This window comes from Lepidothrix coronata, unplaced genomic scaffold (genome assembly GCF_001604755.1).
Source record: "Lepidothrix coronata isolate B3197 unplaced genomic scaffold, Lepidothrix_coronata-1.0 Scaffold33, whole genome shotgun sequence".
Classification (NCBI taxonomy): domain Eukaryota; kingdom Metazoa; phylum Chordata; class Aves; order Passeriformes; family Pipridae; genus Lepidothrix; species Lepidothrix coronata.
The window spans coordinates 6,216,975-6,237,328 of NW_016690213.1; the positions used below are offsets into that span (position 1 = coordinate 6,216,975).

The following is a 20,354-nucleotide window of genomic DNA, read 5'->3' on the forward strand; positions in this document are numbered from 1 at the left end:
CAAAGCAACCACTCCCTCTTGGAGCCACAGGGGCAGATTTTCTAGGCTGTGTCAGCTGGATAGCAATGGTGATGTGATAGATAGGTGGTGCATTGACTGCTCACATTTCTGACCAGAACTGAGGAAGAATGGTGGTATATAACACTAATGCCATTAAGCATGACACTTCCAGGTAAGCATCCGTGTGGGTTTTTTTGTATTTTTAATGAGGTAGAATGGTGAGCATGCAGCTCCTTTGCCACCTGTACCCAGTAAAACAACATCACTGGTTTTATTTGGAATGCAGGTCTCTTCAGAGGCCTGAGTGGCCTAGTGTCTTAAGTAGGGCTTTGTTGAAAATTGGATAGCCCTTATTCTAGTTACTTTCCCTTCCATTTGCTCTATTTAGGCCTTGCTCTCAACCAGTTATAGTAGGTTTTACTTGTGTCTTGTGTTTGTAGGCTTGCTAGGAACATAGGGCAGAAAAAAAGAAATGAGAGTAAATGTTAAAGTTGCAAAAGAACTGTACTTTTGCTTTAATCTTCATTTTGTACAAAGATTTTGTACTTGTAACTGTTGCTCTCTGGAAAGGTTACTTTTATGGAATCTTTCAATAGCAGTAATGTGGTCTAATTTTAAAAATGTTTCAGTGATTTTAGTGCTTCCAGAGGTGAATGGAAACTAATAATATTTGTACTTTTCTGACACTGCTCTGGAGTTTCTGCCTAGGAATACTAACTTCTAAAATTCACTTAGTGATTGCTCAACCCCATCACTTTTTTTTCTAGTACATATGCGTTATGTGAATATTTTTCTTTCTGCATGTAAAGCTTTAACATAAGTTCCCAGTGTTTTCTGTTAATTCTTACTGCTCTCCTGGGCTTGGTTCTAGCATGAAGAAGCAAATTGTTCTCCTCTGTTCTGTTACTGTTAGATGTCTGACAGTGGTGTGAGCATGCTAAATCCCTCAGCTCTTCTTGGATTTCTGAAAAACAATGATGATTATTTCAGGGAAGTGCTGACCTGCTCTTTTAATAAAGAACTTCTCTTGCATTCCACTTTCCCATTTTTAGAATCGTGGTTCATATTGCTCTTGCTTCACAATCATATAACATCCTTGTGGCAAGTACAGCAGTTGCTTACCTGGAAAAGTAATATTAGAAAAGTGTGTATTTTTAGCTGCCTTTTGATGTGATGTAGCAGCTGGAAACAAGGAAGAGAGACAGTAGGAGGTGATCTGACAGCACTGCCAACCACAGCTTGGGAACCACTGCTTTGGACTTGAGACCCCCATGTGGGGAAACCATTTCACAGGCCTGAGTATGCCCATTGTGCCTGGCACTTCAATGATCCAGATGCTGTGGCTTTGCTCTTGGTTATCAAATGTTTTATTTGAGGGTCCTCCCCATGACTCTATTTCACAAATGTTGTTAATGGTACAAAAAAAGTTCTGTGAAGCTTTGTGTTTGTTAATATGCAGTAAAATATTTAGTGAACAGTTAGTTCCATGCACACATTTCAGGTATAAATAAAGTACCCTTTGATATTTGTGACTAATAGTAAATATCTACATTAAAAAATATTCTAACAACTAACAAAATTTCTCTTTCTTCCTTTGTAGTAACCATGTCTACAACTCAGAGAAGGCATGTAGCAAGTTCATGGTGAGGTGTATACTTGAGACAAGACACAGTGACTCATATGCTTTTCTGGGTAAGAAGTGTATCTATATTCTCTTGAGTGTGAAAAAAGTACTTAACCTTTTAAATTTAACTTTAACTTTTGAAAATTAGTCTGTCAAGCCAGTATGGTGGTGGTTTTGTCGGTGGAGGGTTTTGTTGTTTTAGTGTTTTGTTTTGTTTTGGGTTTTTTGTTTGTTTGTTTTTTATTATTTTATTTTATTTGTTCTTGAAACTTTCTGGGAACATGTAGAGAACTTTCCACCCGTCAAACAGTCTTAAGACATTTTAGACTAATAGTGCAAAGGAAGAGCCAATAAAGAGCAATTCTAGAATAAAAGACATTACCAAATAGTATGTGTTTGGTTAGAAAAGTTACTCCGGTTCGTTGTCACAAAGATGTGTACTGTTTCTAGCCTGATTTGCCAAGGGACTGGAGTTTATATACTCTCTCATTCCTTTCCCTTCCCAAAAATTTTAAACATGTGTCTGACGAGGAAGAAAAAAAAATGTACAACATGAGGAAAAAGTGTAGAAGTCCACCTTATATATACTGTGTTGACAGACTGGCAGCCAGCAAACATGTGCTCTGCCGTGGTCAGCATGGATATTCTGAGACACCACAACACCTGTGGTTGTTGCCACGGCAGGATATGTGTTTGAATGGTTCCTACAAATATGTATGTGATCTGACTTATTGGTTCTGCTGCTCTTCAACTCCCCCAGTCCCTCAGTTTGATCCAGACAACTCCAGAAACAACCCCAAATTTAGGAATTATTTTTTTTTTTAATCAGGAAGACACTCCTTGCTTATTTGCTTACACAGTATGAAACTCTGTAGCATCTTCTATGTGTAACATTGCTCTGCAGGTGTCTCCCTCCTTAGTAACTGCTTGGGTGCTGTGCAGGTTGTCATTAACACGGTGTTCTAAGTAACTTGCACCAGTAATCTCCAAAGACTATTTATTAGGGCTGGATCTCCCTGCTGCCCCCCATCTGCACTAAATTCGTAAGGTCTCATTTAATGCAGTTGGATGTGGATGCCTACCTTGCCGCGTTTGCTGGATCATCAGATGACGGGGTGAGAAAGAAAACTTTTGCTTTCTGATCCTGTAACAGTCAGGTGTTTCACTTTCATTCTGCTTTCACGTTTCTCATGTAAATGATGCCTCTGACTCTTCCCCAGTCTTAGTAGATTCTTCTGTAAAGTCACGGGCTTACAGCTGTGTTTCTACCTTAAGGGACCTCTAGGCTGGACTGCTAGAGTATTGCTTACTTGTTGATCATCCACTTTATATCACGAGCCCTAGTGCATTCAAGCACTGCTTCGGATCCCTTTCTAGTTGTGAACAGAAAAGAATTGCAGCAACAGAGGAGTTTTGCTTCAAAATGATGTTTCCAAAGAACAGAGCAGTTTCCAGAGAGAGTTAAATTAGATGAGATGACATGTTTTAGTCCTTTACGTTTAGCACTTCTGTCAGAACTTAATTAGATCTAATTTAGCTTGGCATTGCCTGACTTTATTTAGTACAGAATTAGCCTGTTTCTCTCTGTCCTAGGGCAGTCCTGTGTTTTTGGCAGTCTTGTTCCAATTATTAAACTGTGTTTCTGAAGACGTGGTTTCAGAATACATACTGCTAATGTTTTTATCTTTTTACTGTATCTTCATGATTCACTGTCATGTTTCTGCTGTGGACCTGCTTTCTTTTTAGGTGTTCTTACTAAAGACAGAAAAGCTCCTTGGGCTCTTTCATTCATTTGTATCTTAAGTAATAAAGCCAGACTGTTGGGTGGTTGGTTGGTTTTTTTTTCATTTGTCTCAAATGGCTTATATTAATGTGTCAGAGACCTCATAATTCTAAAATTGTCTTTTGGTGATTGCCTCATCTAAGAATGATAAATTCTTTTTTCCCCCCTAAATTTATTTTTTTGTGCTATTTGTTTTTAAACTTGTCAAGTTATAGCTGGAAATTTATCTGACCTGCAGCTTTTGCTTTTAGATGACGTATCTGAACATTTGCAGTGCACTTGTTGGATTTCAATAACTGCTGTCATAGTTTGGAGTGACTTGAACAGTTCCTATTTAGGATTTGTTTTACTGCTGCTTATTGGAAGCTTATCAGGGAGTCATACTTTACATATGACTTACAAATTCTTCTTGAAAGGAGGAATTTTAGACTGTATTTCCTGTCCATCAACATATGGATACAACTATGCAGACCCACCTACATGCCTACAGAAAAATGGGAGGGCCTGCTTGTAAATAAAATGTTTGTAATTTCCCCAAAATTTTCTTCATAGTGATTTTTCTAAATATCAGAGTGGTGTAATGCATGTTGCTTCCACATAATCCTACAAAGACTAAGGCACTTTTTCAAATGCACTGTGTTCAGTTAAGTCATCTGGTGTCTTAATTGACAACAACTTAATTGATAACTGAAGATGTATCCTCATGTTTTTAATTTATATTTTTATTTCAATATTTCTTCTCCTCTTGAATTTAGATAACATAATCCATGGATAAAGTGGGAAAGATGTGGAACAATTTCAAATACAGGTGCCAGAACCTCTTTAGTCATGAGGGTGGAAGCCAAAATGAAAATATAATTGTGAACTCCAGTAATTGCTCATCTGCTAAAGAGAAAGCTATCCAGGTAACTGATTTGACTCAACAACAACCACCCAGCAGCCCTTTGAGAGAAAACATTGCTTTGCAATTAGGTTTAAGTCCTTCAAAGAATTCAGCAAGGCGGAACCAAAACTGTGTCACAGAAATTCCTCAGATTGTTGAAATAAGCATTGAGAAAGAGAATGACTCGTGTGTCACCACGGGAGCCAGGCTTGCTCGAAGGGACTCTTATTCTCGACATGCTCCCTGGGGTGGGAAGAAGAAGCATTCCTGCTCTACCAAAACCCAGAGCTCCTTGGATACTGAAAAAAGATTTGGTAGAACACGAAGTGGCTTGCAGAGGAGAGAGAGAAGGTACGGGGTGAGCTCAGTCCACGATATGGATGCAGTATCCAGCAGGACAGTCGGTAGCCGTTCTCTGCGACAGCGTCTACAAGATACTGTTGGGCTGTGCTTTCCCATGAGAACTTACAGCAAACAGTCCAAACCTCTGTTTTCTAACAAAAGAAAGATCCATCTCTCTGAACTAATGCTTGAGAAATGCCCTTTTCCTGCAGGCTCCGATCTGGCTCAGAAGTGGCATCTGATTAAACAACACACAGCGCCCGTGAGTCCTCATTCAACTTTCTTTGACACATTTGATCCTTCCTTGGTTTCCACAGAAGATGAAGAAGATAGGCTCAGAGAGAGACGTAGACTTAGTATTGAAGAAGGGGTTGATCCCCCTCCCAATGCCCAAATACATACTTTTGAAGCTACAGCACAGGTTAATCCATTGTATAAACTGGGACCAAAGTTAGCCCCTGGTATGACTGAGCTGACTGGGGACAAAACCATAACACCTCCAGGGAACTGTGACTCCGAAGAGGACACAACAACGCTTTGCCTGCAGTCACGGAGGCAGAAGCAGCGTCAAATGTCTGGAGAGAGCCACGGCCATATCAGCAGGCAGGGGGCTTGGAAAGTGCACACTCAGATCGATTACATCCACTGCCTCGTGCCAGACTTACTTCAGATTACAGGTAACCCGTGTTACTGGGGGGTGATGGACCGCTATGAAGCAGAAGCACTTCTGGAGGGTAAACCCGAAGGCACTTTTTTGCTCAGGGATTCTGCGCAGGAGGACTACCTCTTCTCCGTGAGCTTCCGTCGCTACAACCGCTCGCTGCACGCACGCATTGAGCAGTGGAATCACAACTTTAGTTTCGATGCCCATGATCCCTGTGTGTTTCACTCCTCCACTGTTACAGGGCTTCTGGAGCACTACAAAGACCCCAGCTCTTGCATGTTCTTTGAACCATTACTTACTGTATCTCTGAACAGGACCTTCCCCTTTAGTCTGCAGTATATCTGCCGGGCAGTAATCTGCAGGTGCACTACGTATGATGGGATTGATGACCTTCCTCTACCCTCAATGTTGCAAGACTTTCTAAAGGAGTATCACTATAAACAAAAAGTCAGGGTGCGATGGCTGGAGCGGGAACCTATAAAAACAAAGTAAATGGAAATCAAAATAAGCTTCTGGAATATGCTTTTTTTTGTGTATTACAGTTTAACTGCAGCGAGCGCACCGACGACGTCTAGCTTTTCTGCAATATCCTATTTAAGCTAAGTGTTAGTATCCTGTCAGATGCTGCCTGCTGTTAATCAAACTAAGTTGTGATGCCTCTTGGAAACAATAAGCAGACAAATTCTGCACGGTTTTTCATTAAGGCGTAATGAAAATATTTTTGCTAATTTCTAAATATTTTTTTCCCTTTTATAGCTGTAGTAATTGGATGAAGAAACTATGAGGCATTTTCCATGGGGCATTCACGTAATGCTAATAAAGAAAGGCTTTATCAGAGGAGCATTTTTGCTAATATTTGAAGTATTTTTTTAAAATTCTCTTCCTGAAAACGTTCCACTACTCTAAGTACCAATTTAGCTCACAAACAAGTTTCCAAATACTAGTGAATATTTTCTTTTAATGAAGAGCAATTCATTAGAAGCAGTCCATTAAGAGTTAATGGTTCTTTGATGCTAACAGATGAATCATGCTTTTCACAGTGTATAAGGTTTCCTAATCATTAAAACTTGAATATGCCTGCTCAGTACTGTAATTCTATTATAAACACTTGGAGATTTAAGTGGCATTGTTAGCAAAAGTAATACTGTCTTGGACAGTTAAAAATACCTTCCAGTGTGAATTGCTGCTTCAGTGGCAGGACACAGGATTAGATTATTGCCATAAAACATAAGGTTGTGGGTTTTTTATAAAAAAGAACTTGGTGGCCTCACTGCTAGTAACTTACAATGGAAGGTAACAGTGACAAGAAAAAAATTTTTATTATTTAAAGTTGACTGATATTTTTATGGAGAACATGACAAGTGGTTGAATTATTATAATCAGAGTACAAAATCTGACATATCTGAAACAAATGTCAGGTTTCAAAGGTACTGTTACACTTTATTTGTAAATATATTTCCATTTGCGCTTTTAAAAATGTTTTAAAGTAATATGCACTGATTATAGTTTCAACAGATAACTTAGAAACAAGATTCTAACTTCTGTTTGCTTATTTAATGGGAGATAGAACTTAAAGTAGTTCTGTCTTTAGACATTTTGCACTAAAATTTTGTTGGAATGCCCTGACCCCTGTTTAATGTTTTGTACCAATTGAGTGCTCCCTAGTTTCTTTACCAGCTGCTACAGTATGTTATTTCTTACTTCTCTACGGCAGTGACCTGTGTGAGGTAGGGAACATTTTGGCTGCAAGTACAATAAACGTTACTCTTGTATGCTACACTAACCCTTCTATTGATGAATTTTTCTGCTTGCTGTGCCTTGTTCTGGCTCTTTGTGCTAATAAAGTACAGTATGTTCAGTGTTATACTTGTATATCTGCTCTGTTTTTATATATTCACGTAACTTGTAGCAGTTAACTGAATTTTTAATAGGCTTTTCTTAGTACTTAGTATAGGTAATGCACAAGCACTGTGCAGTTGAATATTGGTTGGTCAGCACACCGTATTCCTGGTTTTTGTTACAGAAACTTGACAGTGTACACCACTGAATAACGTTTCTGTAGTCACTGCAAAGTAGTGGACTTGTCTGCAGGCATAGAGCATTTTACAGGTTTTTGTAATGTAAAGGATAAATGTTAAGCAAAAAGTGTTCTAAAACATAATTGATCCCCTGTAATGGTTGCTGAAGGTGTTTCAGCTTGTTATATAGCTAACTGCTAAGGTTAATATTTTGATACTCCCCACTGAGCAAGGAATGCTTATTCCTGTAAATTGACAGTACAGCAGTGGCATTTGTTCACTTTTAGGCTATTTTATTAAATAGATGTACACGCAAACTGGCCAAATGTCCTGTTTTTACCAAAGAATACTGTCAATTTATGTTGGGGTATTTTTTTAGTAAAAAAAACTCAAGAGTGGAGAGGTGCAATTTTTGTTCTATCAAATATTTATCCCAAGCTATGATAAACCAAAGTATTTGACAACTTCATCTGAACTTAAGTAATGTACACGTTTATGTTGGTAGAGCTTAAAACTTTTACATCAATGGTGTCGTCATTTTTCCTGAACTCACAATGCACCTGAAGAGGAATGATTTAAATAATTTTGTAATGACTGGAACAGCACTACATGAAAGCTCGTACTGCGAGGGGTTAATCTGAAGCACCCAGAAAGCACTTTAAAACATGTGTTTATATGCTTGTGGAAAATTTGTGATCCCGTTATGCATTCTTTGTAGTAGATTATCTTCTTTCGTGTGTTAAAAGACTTCCACTGTTAAAATGGAACTTTGTTTAGAATATGTAAATACTAAGTTTATGTAATTATGTGTACAACTGTGCTAATGGTCTCTTAAGTTTTGAATTGTATGTGTGTCATTGGATATGCAACTCCTGGTTTAAAATCTGCTCTAAGCATAAAAAGAGGAAAAAGTCACCAGCATGAAATTGCACCTAAGTGTACCTTCACTGTGTCGTTCTCACTGTTCCCTCAGTCAGATCTGAATGCCAGATGAGTTTACTTAAAATCTTGCTTTCAACAGTATCATACAGTCAGCCTGCAACCAAGCTTTGTCCCGGTGTAGGGACCTGTTTTTTGTTTACACCTGTTGCAGTTGCTTGTCATAAACTAGCTGTGACGTTGTCAATGTGGTCAGGAATACACATTCGTTTAATTTTTTATCATGTGGTGGAATCCTTGGAGAAAAAAAAATAAAAACCCCAAACCCTTATCTCAGAAAGTTTGCTCTTGCCTTTGTGTAAATAATCTTTATGGAGAGATTTAGTGTTCCCTTAAAACACACAAAAAAGGAATGGTCTATTTCTCTACAGCTTTTTTAAAGCTTTGCTTCACTGAAATACACAGAATAATTTGCTAATGTGGTTATGCTAAAATGAATCCCTTTAAATTATGCTGGACTTGAGTGTTGACTACTCAAGTTGCAGTGTATTTCTGAATGAATGCATTTTCAGTTCTAAAGGCACTAACATGCTAGTGTGGGGAGAATGCAAATAATTGATTTCTCAGTTTCTGTTTGACCTTCTGGTTTGGTCTAGAAAATCTTCCATGTGTCTTCTTACAGATGAGCACAGAGCACAGATTTTTTTTCTTAATTTAACAGTAGGATTTAGTGCAATAAGGTACACTTGTATTATTCTCATCTAATTTGGTTACATGACAGATGCCTGAGTTTTTGAGCCTTAGTCTTGTAAAGTGTTCTTTTGAGGTGATTCTCATTTCTGCAGAAAGGGCTATAGAAAGGGTCTACTCTGTAGCAGGATTTTGTGAGAAATCTTACACTGATATTTAATGTCCCCATGGAATTGGAGAAAAGAAAATATACTATATTTTGAGTATATAGGAGGGTCTGTGAATCAGTTTTAAAGGCATAACTCTTGAAAATACTCTCAAGGCAAGTAGATACTTGTCCAGCTAATTTACTTGTCAGAAAGGAACTTCTGAAGAAAATAAGTTGCAAATCCATGTTTTGCATTTATCTACTTTTAAATTTTATGTGTATTTGGAGGCTTGTTGCTTATGAAATTAGTCTTTAAATCAGAAGCATAGTCTTTGAAAGACATGTCTGTGTATCCACAGTGTTTGATAAGATGAAGTCAAGCCTCTTACATGTCAGTCACTCAAATCCTGAAGTCCATATTTAACTTTAAAGTTTTGCACTACTTAGAAATTCAGGATCTTTCCTTGTTTCTGTGTTAAAAAAACTGTTTACTTTAGTATCCTTGTGGAAGCCAAAATATTTGCAGAATGCTATAAAGTTTGTCTCTGCTGCAGAGTTGCATGTAAGACAGAAGCTGTCATGTCAGAAGTACCAGAGGGATGTATCTGCAGGTATTTTTTTTTTTTTCAAAGCTATCTTGAAATACAGTATTTAATGGAAAAATATGAACTGAATCTTAGTTGATTCTTTCTAAAATAGCAATGTCTCTCCTTTTAAAACCATTCATATTTAAAATTATGAAAGTGGTTTTTGAGCCTCATTTTCCTAAACTGTTGTTGTGAAATGAGCACATGTGCTGAACCTTAGTCTGCAGGAATCTAGAACATATATATTTATATGTTAATAAGATGCCTCTTAGCAGGTTTTCATTCATGGTCTTTTTTGAAGCTACTGAAGTACACCAATATGGTGAGCACTAATATATTGGAATTCTAAAAATTCTTTCTCAGTTTTCTCTCTGTGCATGGCATGCTTTGCAAATAAAAGGACTATTTTATTTGTATCTTCATCTATATTTATGTATTATGACTAGTTGGTTGGTGTGCGTTTTCCTGCTGTTGTTATGCTTGCTAAACAGTCATCTCCGAACTGTGACCAAGGGAGATTTTTCATCATTATTTTTTTAAAAATAGACAGAAATCAAATTAGTTGGCTTTTAAAGTGTTAACTCCTATGGAGCATGGTATAACACTGCTAATTGCACTCCCTTTTTGCAATATTGATGTACAGAGAATCATTTACTTGACCATGGGTTGTGTCTGCCAAATGCATTTGACTTAATGTCTGAATTCTAAGCTTTATTTTTTGTAATTGAAAATGCTACTGATGAGGGCTTTGAAAAGAAAAAGGCTTGATGTTTTTATGCCAATATACATAAAGAAATGTTTTGCAATGAGGTAAGGATCTCTTGAAGATGCTTTTTAGAAATTTTCCCCCTCTCACTGTGTCTTAAATCAAGACTCTTTAAAAAAGAAAAAAGCCAAACAACCTCTTGATGACTTTAACCTTACAATCATTTCAAGACTGAAAAGAAATCTGGTGCTTTTACTTAATTTGCTTGCATGTTGCCAGACTGATTTAAGAGCAGTTGTTTCAAGAAGCAAATTAAATCTGTTATTTCAAGGAAGCATTGCCATTTCTTATTTTTATAAAATATTCAATTTACAAAAATTGTGTATCAACAGGATGTTAACCTGATACTGTATTTATTGTTATCAAGGTAACTATTGTGTGTATGCTTTTCAAGCTGAGTAAGTGTTCACTTTGTAAATTTGCATTAAGGCTACAGCTGTTACCAGCTGGGTTCTCTAGGGCCAACACAATGTATTTATGAGCTGAAGCTCCCGGTGCTTGACCCTTTTTTGTCTTCAGTAGGAAGAAAAGTACGTAACTCTGCGATATAGCTCGTTTTACAGATTTCCATGTTAAGCACACAGCTACACTGACAAGCAGAAACATATCTGAACTTGCTTGTCTGGAATAAAGCAACCTCTCTGACTTCTCAGCAGGAGCTGTAACTTGGTGGCACGTTGGCAAAGAGGAAGCAGAATTAGGTTTTGTTCTTCTCTGAGCAGCTGTTAAACTGAACACAGTGTGTGCTTCCTGTGCGATAAGGTATGTCAACTTCTTAGAGTCGTGGCAGTTTTAATAGCGTTTGGAAGATACAGAAGCACTTGGCTGCTTTGTCACTTCTTGCTTTCATACTTGTGGTTTTGCAAAAGCTTGAAGAGATGTATTTATTAAAGTTGAATCTATGTAGTCACCAACTGTATAAGCACTGCTTTGTAATATCTTTACAGATATTGCAAATTCCTACGGCAAGTATATTTAAACTGTTTTGGGAAAATGAATAATGACACTGTGGGCACAAATTAATTCAGATTGCACTAAACTTTCTTACCAGAAGCCTTCATTCTTCCAGAGAACTATGCGATCCCTGCACAGAAACTGTAGCTTTGGTGGTGCGCTCTTTGGCAGGTGGCCAAAAAAGCAGCATCCAGACGGTCCCTGGACCTTTTCCGACATTCCAGTTGCAGGGGCCCTGGCAGGCCCGCTGGGCACTCGAGGAGTAGGCTGGCAAGCACACCATGCCGAGCGTCACCTGATGCCAGCACCTTGTATAACTGTGCTGGTTTAGGTCTCCCTAGCCTAGATGTTCTTTAATTCGCTGCAGCTTAAATGTTTCTCCACCCTGCCTAATTTGTCTTTGTTATTTGGTTGCCAAACTGTCTTGCATCTTAATAGAGTAAGAAAATAATGTGATTTATGGCTACCCAACCAGTGTATTAAGTAATAGATGGCTCTGTCTTAATAAACGGGGTATAAACTGCCATATTGTTTTCTTTTTATATTTGTTTGGGAGCAAAAAAGTTGTGGGTTTAATGAGTTTATTTTAAGTCTATACTGTAAATACACAGTTTTACAAATTTTTTTGTACATGTCAAAGCGGTAAGTTGTTAAAGTAATCATTAACTCATGTTTGTTCCAGTCCATTTCTGTTGCATCTAAAATACTTTGGACAAGAGATCCACAGACTGACAGTTAATGCCTCTAGAAGTTTTATCTCACTGTGAAATTCCATCAAGCTCTAAATTTAGCAAGTTTTCACTTAAATCTCAAGTGTTTTTCTCCCGAGTTTTGGGTTAAAGATGTGTTTTTTCTGACATAAACGTGTCTTTTAGAGCACAGCCCCCCTGAGCACAAACTAAGGAACAGATGTAGATGTCATCCCATAAACTGGGAGTGTTTCTCCTCTGTGCCTGATGGGAGCTGCTCTGAAAGCAAATTAGTGCAAACTCTATAGATAATTATGAAAACTGAGCAAAATGCTGCTGGTGAGGAGTTATAGCTGGGCACAGCAACAAACGTGTGACAAGCTGAAGAAGTATCGTGGGCTGCTATGTAGAACTATTTCAGGCTTCTTAATTTGTTAATTATATATATATTCTAGACCACTGCTCCTAAAAATACATTTAGTCTAGGCTCCATTGAAGTATTTATCTCTCATCAGTAGTGAACTAATAGAAAATGAAAACCCTGAAAACAAACTTGAGTTTTGGCTGTTTTATATAGAGATTGCCTCTCTAACTTTAGCTTCATTGAAACATGCAGAAGCCTAAGTGCCTTAAATTCAGCTGAAATAAATCCATAATTGATTAATAAATAAAAGTAATGGACATTGACTTTCCTATTATGGTGGTGAGTTTGAAATATGAAGTGCAAGTACTGTTAAATTTATAGCAGATATGCTTAATCATGTAATAGTATGATGGTTTTATTGTTTAGGTAAAGAAGATACAGGCACAGTAATATTTCAAAAAGGTTTCAAAACACCAGGTGATCTGAAGCTTCTGTGTCACTTTCCTAGGGAGGGAATTTTAGGATTCTATCTCAGAAAGCTCTTGTATTGTAACTGTGCAGGTATTTAGAATAGAACATGTTGGTACAGAGAATAAATATACAACCTACCTGTGAGACTGTTCTCACATTGCGCTCCCATCAGGTGTCTTGGGGCATCTGGGAAGTCAAGGTTGTAAACCTTCAGGAGGGGTTTCAGAGTCTCTCCTTAGAACTTACAAAAATGGATAAAAATTGTTTATAGTATCTCTAATCTTCAGAATAGCATTAGTTGTCGCTCTCATCTGTTAAATTACTAGGAATATGTAAATTCATTGCAGTTTCAAGCGTGAGACACAGACTTCATAAGAAGGTCACAAAGAGCTGCATGGAATCAGACTTGCTAGTTGTGGGGTAAGTTGGATGCGTTGCTGCTCGCTACCTTGCGTTTCCCTTCAGTGAAAAAAAGAATAATGCTACTTGGTTCATCTGTGAAATACTTTGTGCTCTAGTGATGAGCAGCACATGTCTAACATCCTTCCTTCAATGAGCAGTCAGACCCGAGGTAGGTATGTGTCCACCCCCAGTATTTCTGTTTTGGTGTTTTTGCTCAAGGAATGACTGACACGATATATATGATGCACAGGTATGTAATGGCATGGCACTGACTGCCACACGCCCCTTATTTCCTAACGCAGCCCTCTGTCAAGCCACAGTTTGGGGTTTCCCCACATAAAGCACTGTTTGCTCCTTACAAGCTCTATTGTGGAGACACTGTCTTTTGACTCCTTGCTTTTGTCATTTTATTTTTTGTAGCCAATCTGATAAGGCTGATAAACCTGCAAGCAGTGTGTGAGGAGAATTTCCTGGCATGAGCTGATGAATTGTTGAGATTGTTATCATTCTGTACTACAGAAGCACACTGTTTTATTTATATGCTGTTTATCTTCAGTTTCATTATGTGCCAAGAAGAAAAAAGACAGACTTTTCTTTCAAGTGGTGGCTTGTGTGACCATTCAGACTACGGGCATGGGGACACCTTGATACTTAAGTCAAATACTTTTCTGCCCTAGCAGTATTGGTAAGGGTACTCTCCTCCCCTCCCCTCCTGCCTGGTGCACGTGGTGTATACTCGTGGTTGGAGGACGCTTTCACACTTGTTCTTCTGACTGTCCACTTGAGCCAGGGATATCCAGTTTTTCTTTTTAGCTGCAGATTTGCTTTCCTGACTTTCTGTGAATGGCTTTGCATAAGGGCTGTGGCTTTCTGTGGCTTTGAGCTGTTCCAGATGTGTTGGAGCCAGCACTGACCATCAGATGAGTACTGCCAGTGTTTATGCTGTTCAGGAAAAAGCCAGTGGGAAGCATTTTTGTGAGAAAGGTTTTAAGCCAAGACTTTGCAAGAAGCATCAGCAGCTTCAGCTATTTTTTTCTGGATGATTTTAGTTTCATCTTGACTCCATACTTCAAGGAGTCTTAATCCTTATGCCAAGTCACCTCACCTAGATTTTTTTTACATTGGAGGGAAAAGGAAAAGAAGGGAAAAATTTCCTGTAAATAGTTCCAGCACAAACTTCGAAAGAGCCATTTCCAAGGCTGGTATCTGTGTCACTTTAAGACCTCCTTAAATTTTCAGGTGTCTGGTATCTCTCACCAGAATTTAGGACTGGCACCAGCTCCAGAGATACAGTTGCCCAGAAAAGTTGAGTAGTGCCCTAAAACATTACTTGGCTGCAGCCCTTGGTGGATGCCTTGGAAGTCACTTTCCAGCAGGTCATCGCGTGGACCACTGTGTGCTTCGTAGGCAGTGGTGCCCTCCAGAGCTCACCCTAGGTCCTGGTTTCTGGCAGTTTAGACATTTTCACAAAGGTTCCATTTCTAATCCTTATGCTTCTTCCAGGACGAGTACCACCTCATGAAACAGCCTAAGATGGTGTGAGGCTCTGAATGTGGCTCAATCTTCCTTTGCTTCTTGGGGATTCCTATTGTAGGTGAAAAGAGACAACTAGCCACAAGAGTTGATCCCCATCTCCTGTGATTAGAGAGCTCTTACTACCCTCCTGTAGCCAGAAGTCTTAGGTTGACAGAAAATCTGGCTTGGCTCCTGCCTGAGTACGTCTGCAGATCAAATCCCTCTGTCCTAGCAGGGCCAGTTCTGGCATCCCTCTTGTCACGTACAAGGTAAGAGATTCTGCCCATTTGCCTTGGTTAATTGAACAGGGCTCTCCTCAGGCTGCCTTTTCCTAGAGTACAGAGAGAGAATGTCTCTGCACCTATATTGTGAAAAATTTGCACTCTGAGCAATGAGCTGCCTTCAGTTTTGTATAAGGAGAATTTCTGCAGTATTATTGTCCTCTTCAGGTTGTTTTAAAGGGCTCCTCTTGGTTTTCTCAAGACACTTTAGTCTCTTCATGTCCACTGTAACTTGAGTCAGTAATAGCTTATAATTTGTTTTGCTACAGCAAGTTTTGCCAAAAATAACTAAGCAATTTACCAGTCGATCAAGTAGGTGCTGATCAACACTGTTTCAGACCTGCTCACAGACTTCTAAATTGGCATCTCCACTCAAAGCTCCATTCATTGCCCTCAGTCATATGGTCCTCAGTGTTAAATCATGACTTTGCTTTTCTGTTGGGAGATACCCTAATTAACAGTAGGAATGAATGCCTGAGCCAAGTAATTAGATTCTCTACTTGGAGTTTAGTCATCGCTTTTCTGCAGGGACATATTCCTCCCTTTCATTCTGGCACACAGTTTGGCGTCTGAGCTTCTTAGTTACAATTTTGTCTGTGATCATCTTTGCTGCTGAAACACTGTTTTTTCTCCTCCATCCTGCAATGGTTAGGAACTTAAAGGATTTGGAAACATTTCCTTTCATTCTCTTTTACTTTTCCTCTCCCTATGTTATTTTAAAACATCTTTCCTTGGGGGATATTTAAACTGGATTAGACATCCAGGAAGATCACATCGTTGAGCCCATAGCAACCATTCTGATGGCTGTCAAATCGATGACAAGGGTGAACAATACATGCCCTTATAGCTGGCCCTCCCTGCGCTGTCTCTCTTGACAAAATTCAATTTTGCACTTGCTTTACTGTTTTATCTGAGGTGAGTTTCATTTATGCTAATTACTGTTTTTCCCAAAACTGCAGATGTACATATCTGAATCATTCCATTTTTTTCTTGGAGATTGAGGAACCTTTTGTATTGTCTTGACTTAATTGCTTTATTCTACAGTGATTAAATGCTGTTTTTTGAGATGAGAAATTAGTAAGAGTTTACAATGGGAACTTTAAGGAAAGCTGTGGAGGCTGTTTTGATTTTTTTTTTTTTTTTTGTAGGAACTTGAGTAAGTAGACTCGGAAACAGTGGACTGAGTTAGGCAGCACTGCTGATCCATGTGGGGCTGGGAAGCATTCATGGATTACCTTGTGGAGTGCATCCCACAGCCCTCACTCCCCAGTCAGCCAGCCTGTCAAATTATTGCAGCTTTTGAGCTGTGTGTTTGTGTGTTGTTTGCACAGAAGCTGCAACATGGAGAAAGTGGCCACAGATGGTGCAGACCCACCTCTTTCCTCAAAAAGTCCCACAGCACGGATGTGAGGTCACAGCTGCTCCACTGGACCCTCTCTGTTAAGGCCACAGTCTTTCAGGAACACAGCTGTGCTTTGTTCCCTGCTGACATTAGGTCACTCATCCAAATAAGAGATTTCTTGTTATGTATTTGCTGAAGGAAGGTTTGAGTCTCCTTTATTCCTTGCTTACCACATCTGGCTTGGGACCCAGTGCTATTTGGTGGCCTGTTACACTGCTGTGTACTCATCCTCTGTCATATTATCACGTTGTGGGCTGACTCAGCTCACTCTTTGTTCTCATCAAACCAGCTGGGATAGCCGGCAGTCCCTGTTGCTCCCAGGTCTTCTGTGTGTATTTACAGTCAGACTGTTTTAGGATAAGACACATGGTCATCCTGGAGCATGTTTGTCAAAAGCAGTCATTAGTGGCCACGGCAAAGGCCTCATGCTCAGCTCATGCTGTGACAGTAGTGAGATGGCAAAAAGTTCCAGGAAGGGAAACCAGATGCAGGGAATGTGGCAGGTAACTGTTCATTGTATAAATATCTCCCTCAGGACACACCTTAAAGAGTTTTTTGATCATGATCCCAGTAATCACTTGTGCAATGGAAAGGCTCTTCATCTTCTCAAAGATGATTAAAATGGGTTGCACAAACATGGAGCGTGGGAATCCGCTCACACATGTTGTCACTTGAACGAGGTCCTATGAGTCTGTGTGCTTGGTGTGTGTAATTACACTGCACGCTGGGACATACCCACATTCCCATTCATAATGCGACTACTCATTTTGGGATGGAATCTCCCATTCATAAATTCAATTTATTATGTGAAACAGTAATGTCCCTCAATGGCAACACCTGAAATGTTTATAATCTGTAAAGAGACACATAAAAACTAGTGAGAGTACTGTAGTGCTTTGTGTTGTAGAAGATAAAAAAGAAAAATCTATTAACCAAATCTATTAACCAAACAGTCTTTCTGTTATCAGAGCTAGGTATAATAGTCAGATATGCATCATATTTATATTGAATTTTGTTTGTGATAATGAAGGAAGTCAGACTGATCTAACCTTGGTTACTTCTGAGGAGACCAAACCTCAATAGTATATTTTTCAGATTTGAGGGCTTTAAAATTTTTTTTAAAGCAATCTGCATTGTTTGCAGATTTTTAAAGTCTCTCCTGAAGCAAGAGAGGCCTGAAAATACTGAATTTATCACGTAAAAATTATATTTAACTCCAGGCTTGATACCTTAAAGAGCAGAATCTGAATGATTAAATTAAAAGATACCCTTAGAGATGTGTTTGAATGCTTTGAAGTAGAGGAGAATGCTAAATGTGTAGGTAAGCAGAGATATAGTGCTGGTGTAGGATTGCTGTTGACCCTCTTATGGTGGCTACATGATCTAAATGCTGTCAACAGCTTGCTTTTTTTTCCCCTCTGAATTCAGAGATAATTCAAATCCACAAACACCCAGGCTTCTTTGAGAAACCTTAACAGAAGCTGAGGACTGCTAAATGGGTGCAGATTTTATTGCTCCAGCAAAGTCAGTGTGTTACCACAATGTCCAGAGGCTCTGAGGAACTCATCTCCTATTGGTGCCTTGGAATAGCCTCTCTCAAAGCTCCAAGTTTTCTTTGCTTGTCAGCTGTGTGATTCCAGCAAGGCAAAATCACATTCTGGACAAATTTGATGGGGGGAAATGACCCAGCTTGGTAGCTGTTGTACTTAGCCAGCTTTTTGAGCTAGTAGAAGTAGTAAACCTTCCAAAGAGGTCATTTTGCTATCACAGTGAACAGGAAAGCATCATATACACTTAAGTGTTATTTCAGGCTATTTTTCCCTGCCCCACCTCAGTTTAACTGACTATTTAAAACTCCTAAGACCCAAAATGTTGGGGCAGTTACCCGCTAGACAAGGAGCATTGCAGCTTAGCTGACCCAAGGACATCAGATGTAATTGCTCCTTGCTCTTAATCCTCTCCCTTGAGAGGACTCTGGATCCCTCCTCCGGACTGACAGGTCCATCTGATCCATGCAGTGAGTACAAGACAGCTTTCTTCTCTGTAGTGTGCTTCCTGGAAGGCCTCTGAGCCATGAAGGTTTCATGCCAGCCCCATCCAAGGAGTTCCCAGATGCATGTCAGGAAATAAGCCAAGCACAAGACTGTTTGCTTCACTGCTTCTCCCAGTGCCTTGGGAGCCTTGAGCGACAGTTGCTGTCAAAGGTTCTCTCTGCTTGATTTGAGAGTTTACCTCAACAGTTGTTTTCCTCAAATTTTTTTGCTGTTCCCAACTTCTGAGCATTTATTTATTTCATCCTTTAGAAAGTTGTAATTGTATCAGTGAGTTTTATTCCCCCTGTAAATTAGAAAGGAAGGGACAGATGACACAGGTTTGCTAAATGGTACTTCAACATAGTTATGGATACATCGCTGGTCCAAAGCCTGCCCAGACAGTGAAGGACTTACAGTTGCATTTATAACACTTATGTTTCATGGCTGATGGATCTTCTAGTACTGACTAGACTTTTAATGTCAGAAAACATCATTTCTCTTTCAGTTGAACATGTACAGCTGTTGCAAACAGTGCTGCATGCTGGTACTAAAAAATACCACATTTTTCTCCTACAGTTTGGAAGGGAAATAATTGTGGTTTCTCATATCCCACTTTGAAGCAGTGGGTTTTTAAAGCTGGCTGACTTTAATAACTGTAATTGTATGTGCAGTCCTGTTCCAGTTGTGCACTGGGCACCATGAGTCACTGTCCAAAACCATCCCTCAGGTTTGAACCGCTCTTATAGAGATGATTCTAAAATACTCCTGAATATCTTCAGCTCCATTATTGGGAAGTCCCCTTCTGGTCAGGCCGCTATGTTGTGACCACCTTAGACGGTTTTCCTGGAGCTTGCATAGGCATATCCTACATTGCAGGCTCCCAAGTCAGAGCTGGAGACAGAGGAGCAGGCTGTCCCCAGGGACCAGTGGCCCAGCCAGTGCTGGGCACATGTGGTGATCTCACCCCAGAGCACAGTGGACAAAAGTGTATGTCATGTGCAGGCCACTGTGTGAGTCGCCACTGTGTGAGTCACCACTGTCCTGGACCCTTTCCTGAGGGCACGTGCCAGCCCAAGGAGCTTTCCCACCTCTGTTGCTCCCCCACTTTGTGAAGAGCTATGAGCAGCCTTTTTGCTCTGCTCCTCATTGCTGTCACTCCAGTGTTTTTCCTAGTAGGTTAATTTGCTATAAACACCAATCAAGAAATCCAGGAATTTGTCCACTTTGTCAGAGAAGCCACAGTTTAAATACCTTTGTATTACACTGTTATAAATCACACCAGGCTCTATAAATTCCTTTCCATCAGCAAAACTCAGATCAGTTTATTGAATAGCTCAGTATTGCCTGGTATGGCTGTAAAAAATAAAGAAACTGAGACAGAAAAGTGACATTCACTTTGTCTTGACAAGTGACCAGTAAGAAAGCTGGAGAAAAGTTTATCCACTTCAGCTCTCTTCCCAGAAGCTTTTACCATGCTGTAAATAAAGTTTAAATACTTGAATATTTTTAAAACTACTTTAAAATAATTATAATAAATGCCTTCTTATTTCATACATTTCCTGCCCACATAGCATATTTACATATTACACGTAGTTGGAAGGTATTATTAGAGATCCCTGTTCAGGCACCTGACTCATAGCACCTTTAGCCTGCCACCATAAATAGGCATGTTTGACTGAGACTGTTCATGACGTGATGCCTCAGCCTGTGCATCAAAGGTGCACTCTGCTACTGAATGCTAGGGCAGACTTCAGAATCAGGCTTCTTTTCCATAGTAAAAACCTGCTTGACTGATTCCCAGCAGATGTTTGTACAGGCTTTGTTACTGGTCTCATCAGGTTGGGAGAAGATCACCTTCA

The 20,354-nt window shown here is 39.4% G+C and overlaps 1 protein-coding gene across 3 annotated transcripts in view; it reads left to right on the forward strand.

The window, feature by feature from the left end:
* SOCS5 (suppressor of cytokine signaling 5) overlaps window positions 1–8,533 on the forward strand; it is a 45,529-nt gene extending 36,996 nt beyond the window's left edge. For all 3 annotated transcript variants that reach the window (XM_017811727.1, XM_017811728.1, XM_017811726.1), the window contains exons 2-3: window positions 1,601–1,692; window positions 4,163–8,533. In XM_017811727.1, coding sequence (XP_017667216.1) covers window positions 4,175–5,788 — 1,614 coding nt within the window. In that variant the 5' untranslated portion in view covers window positions 1,601–1,692; window positions 4,163–4,174 and the 3' untranslated portion in view covers window positions 5,789–8,533. The remainder of the gene's footprint in view (window positions 1–1,600; window positions 1,693–4,162) is intronic.
* Window positions 8,534–20,354: the final 11,821 nt, after the last annotated feature.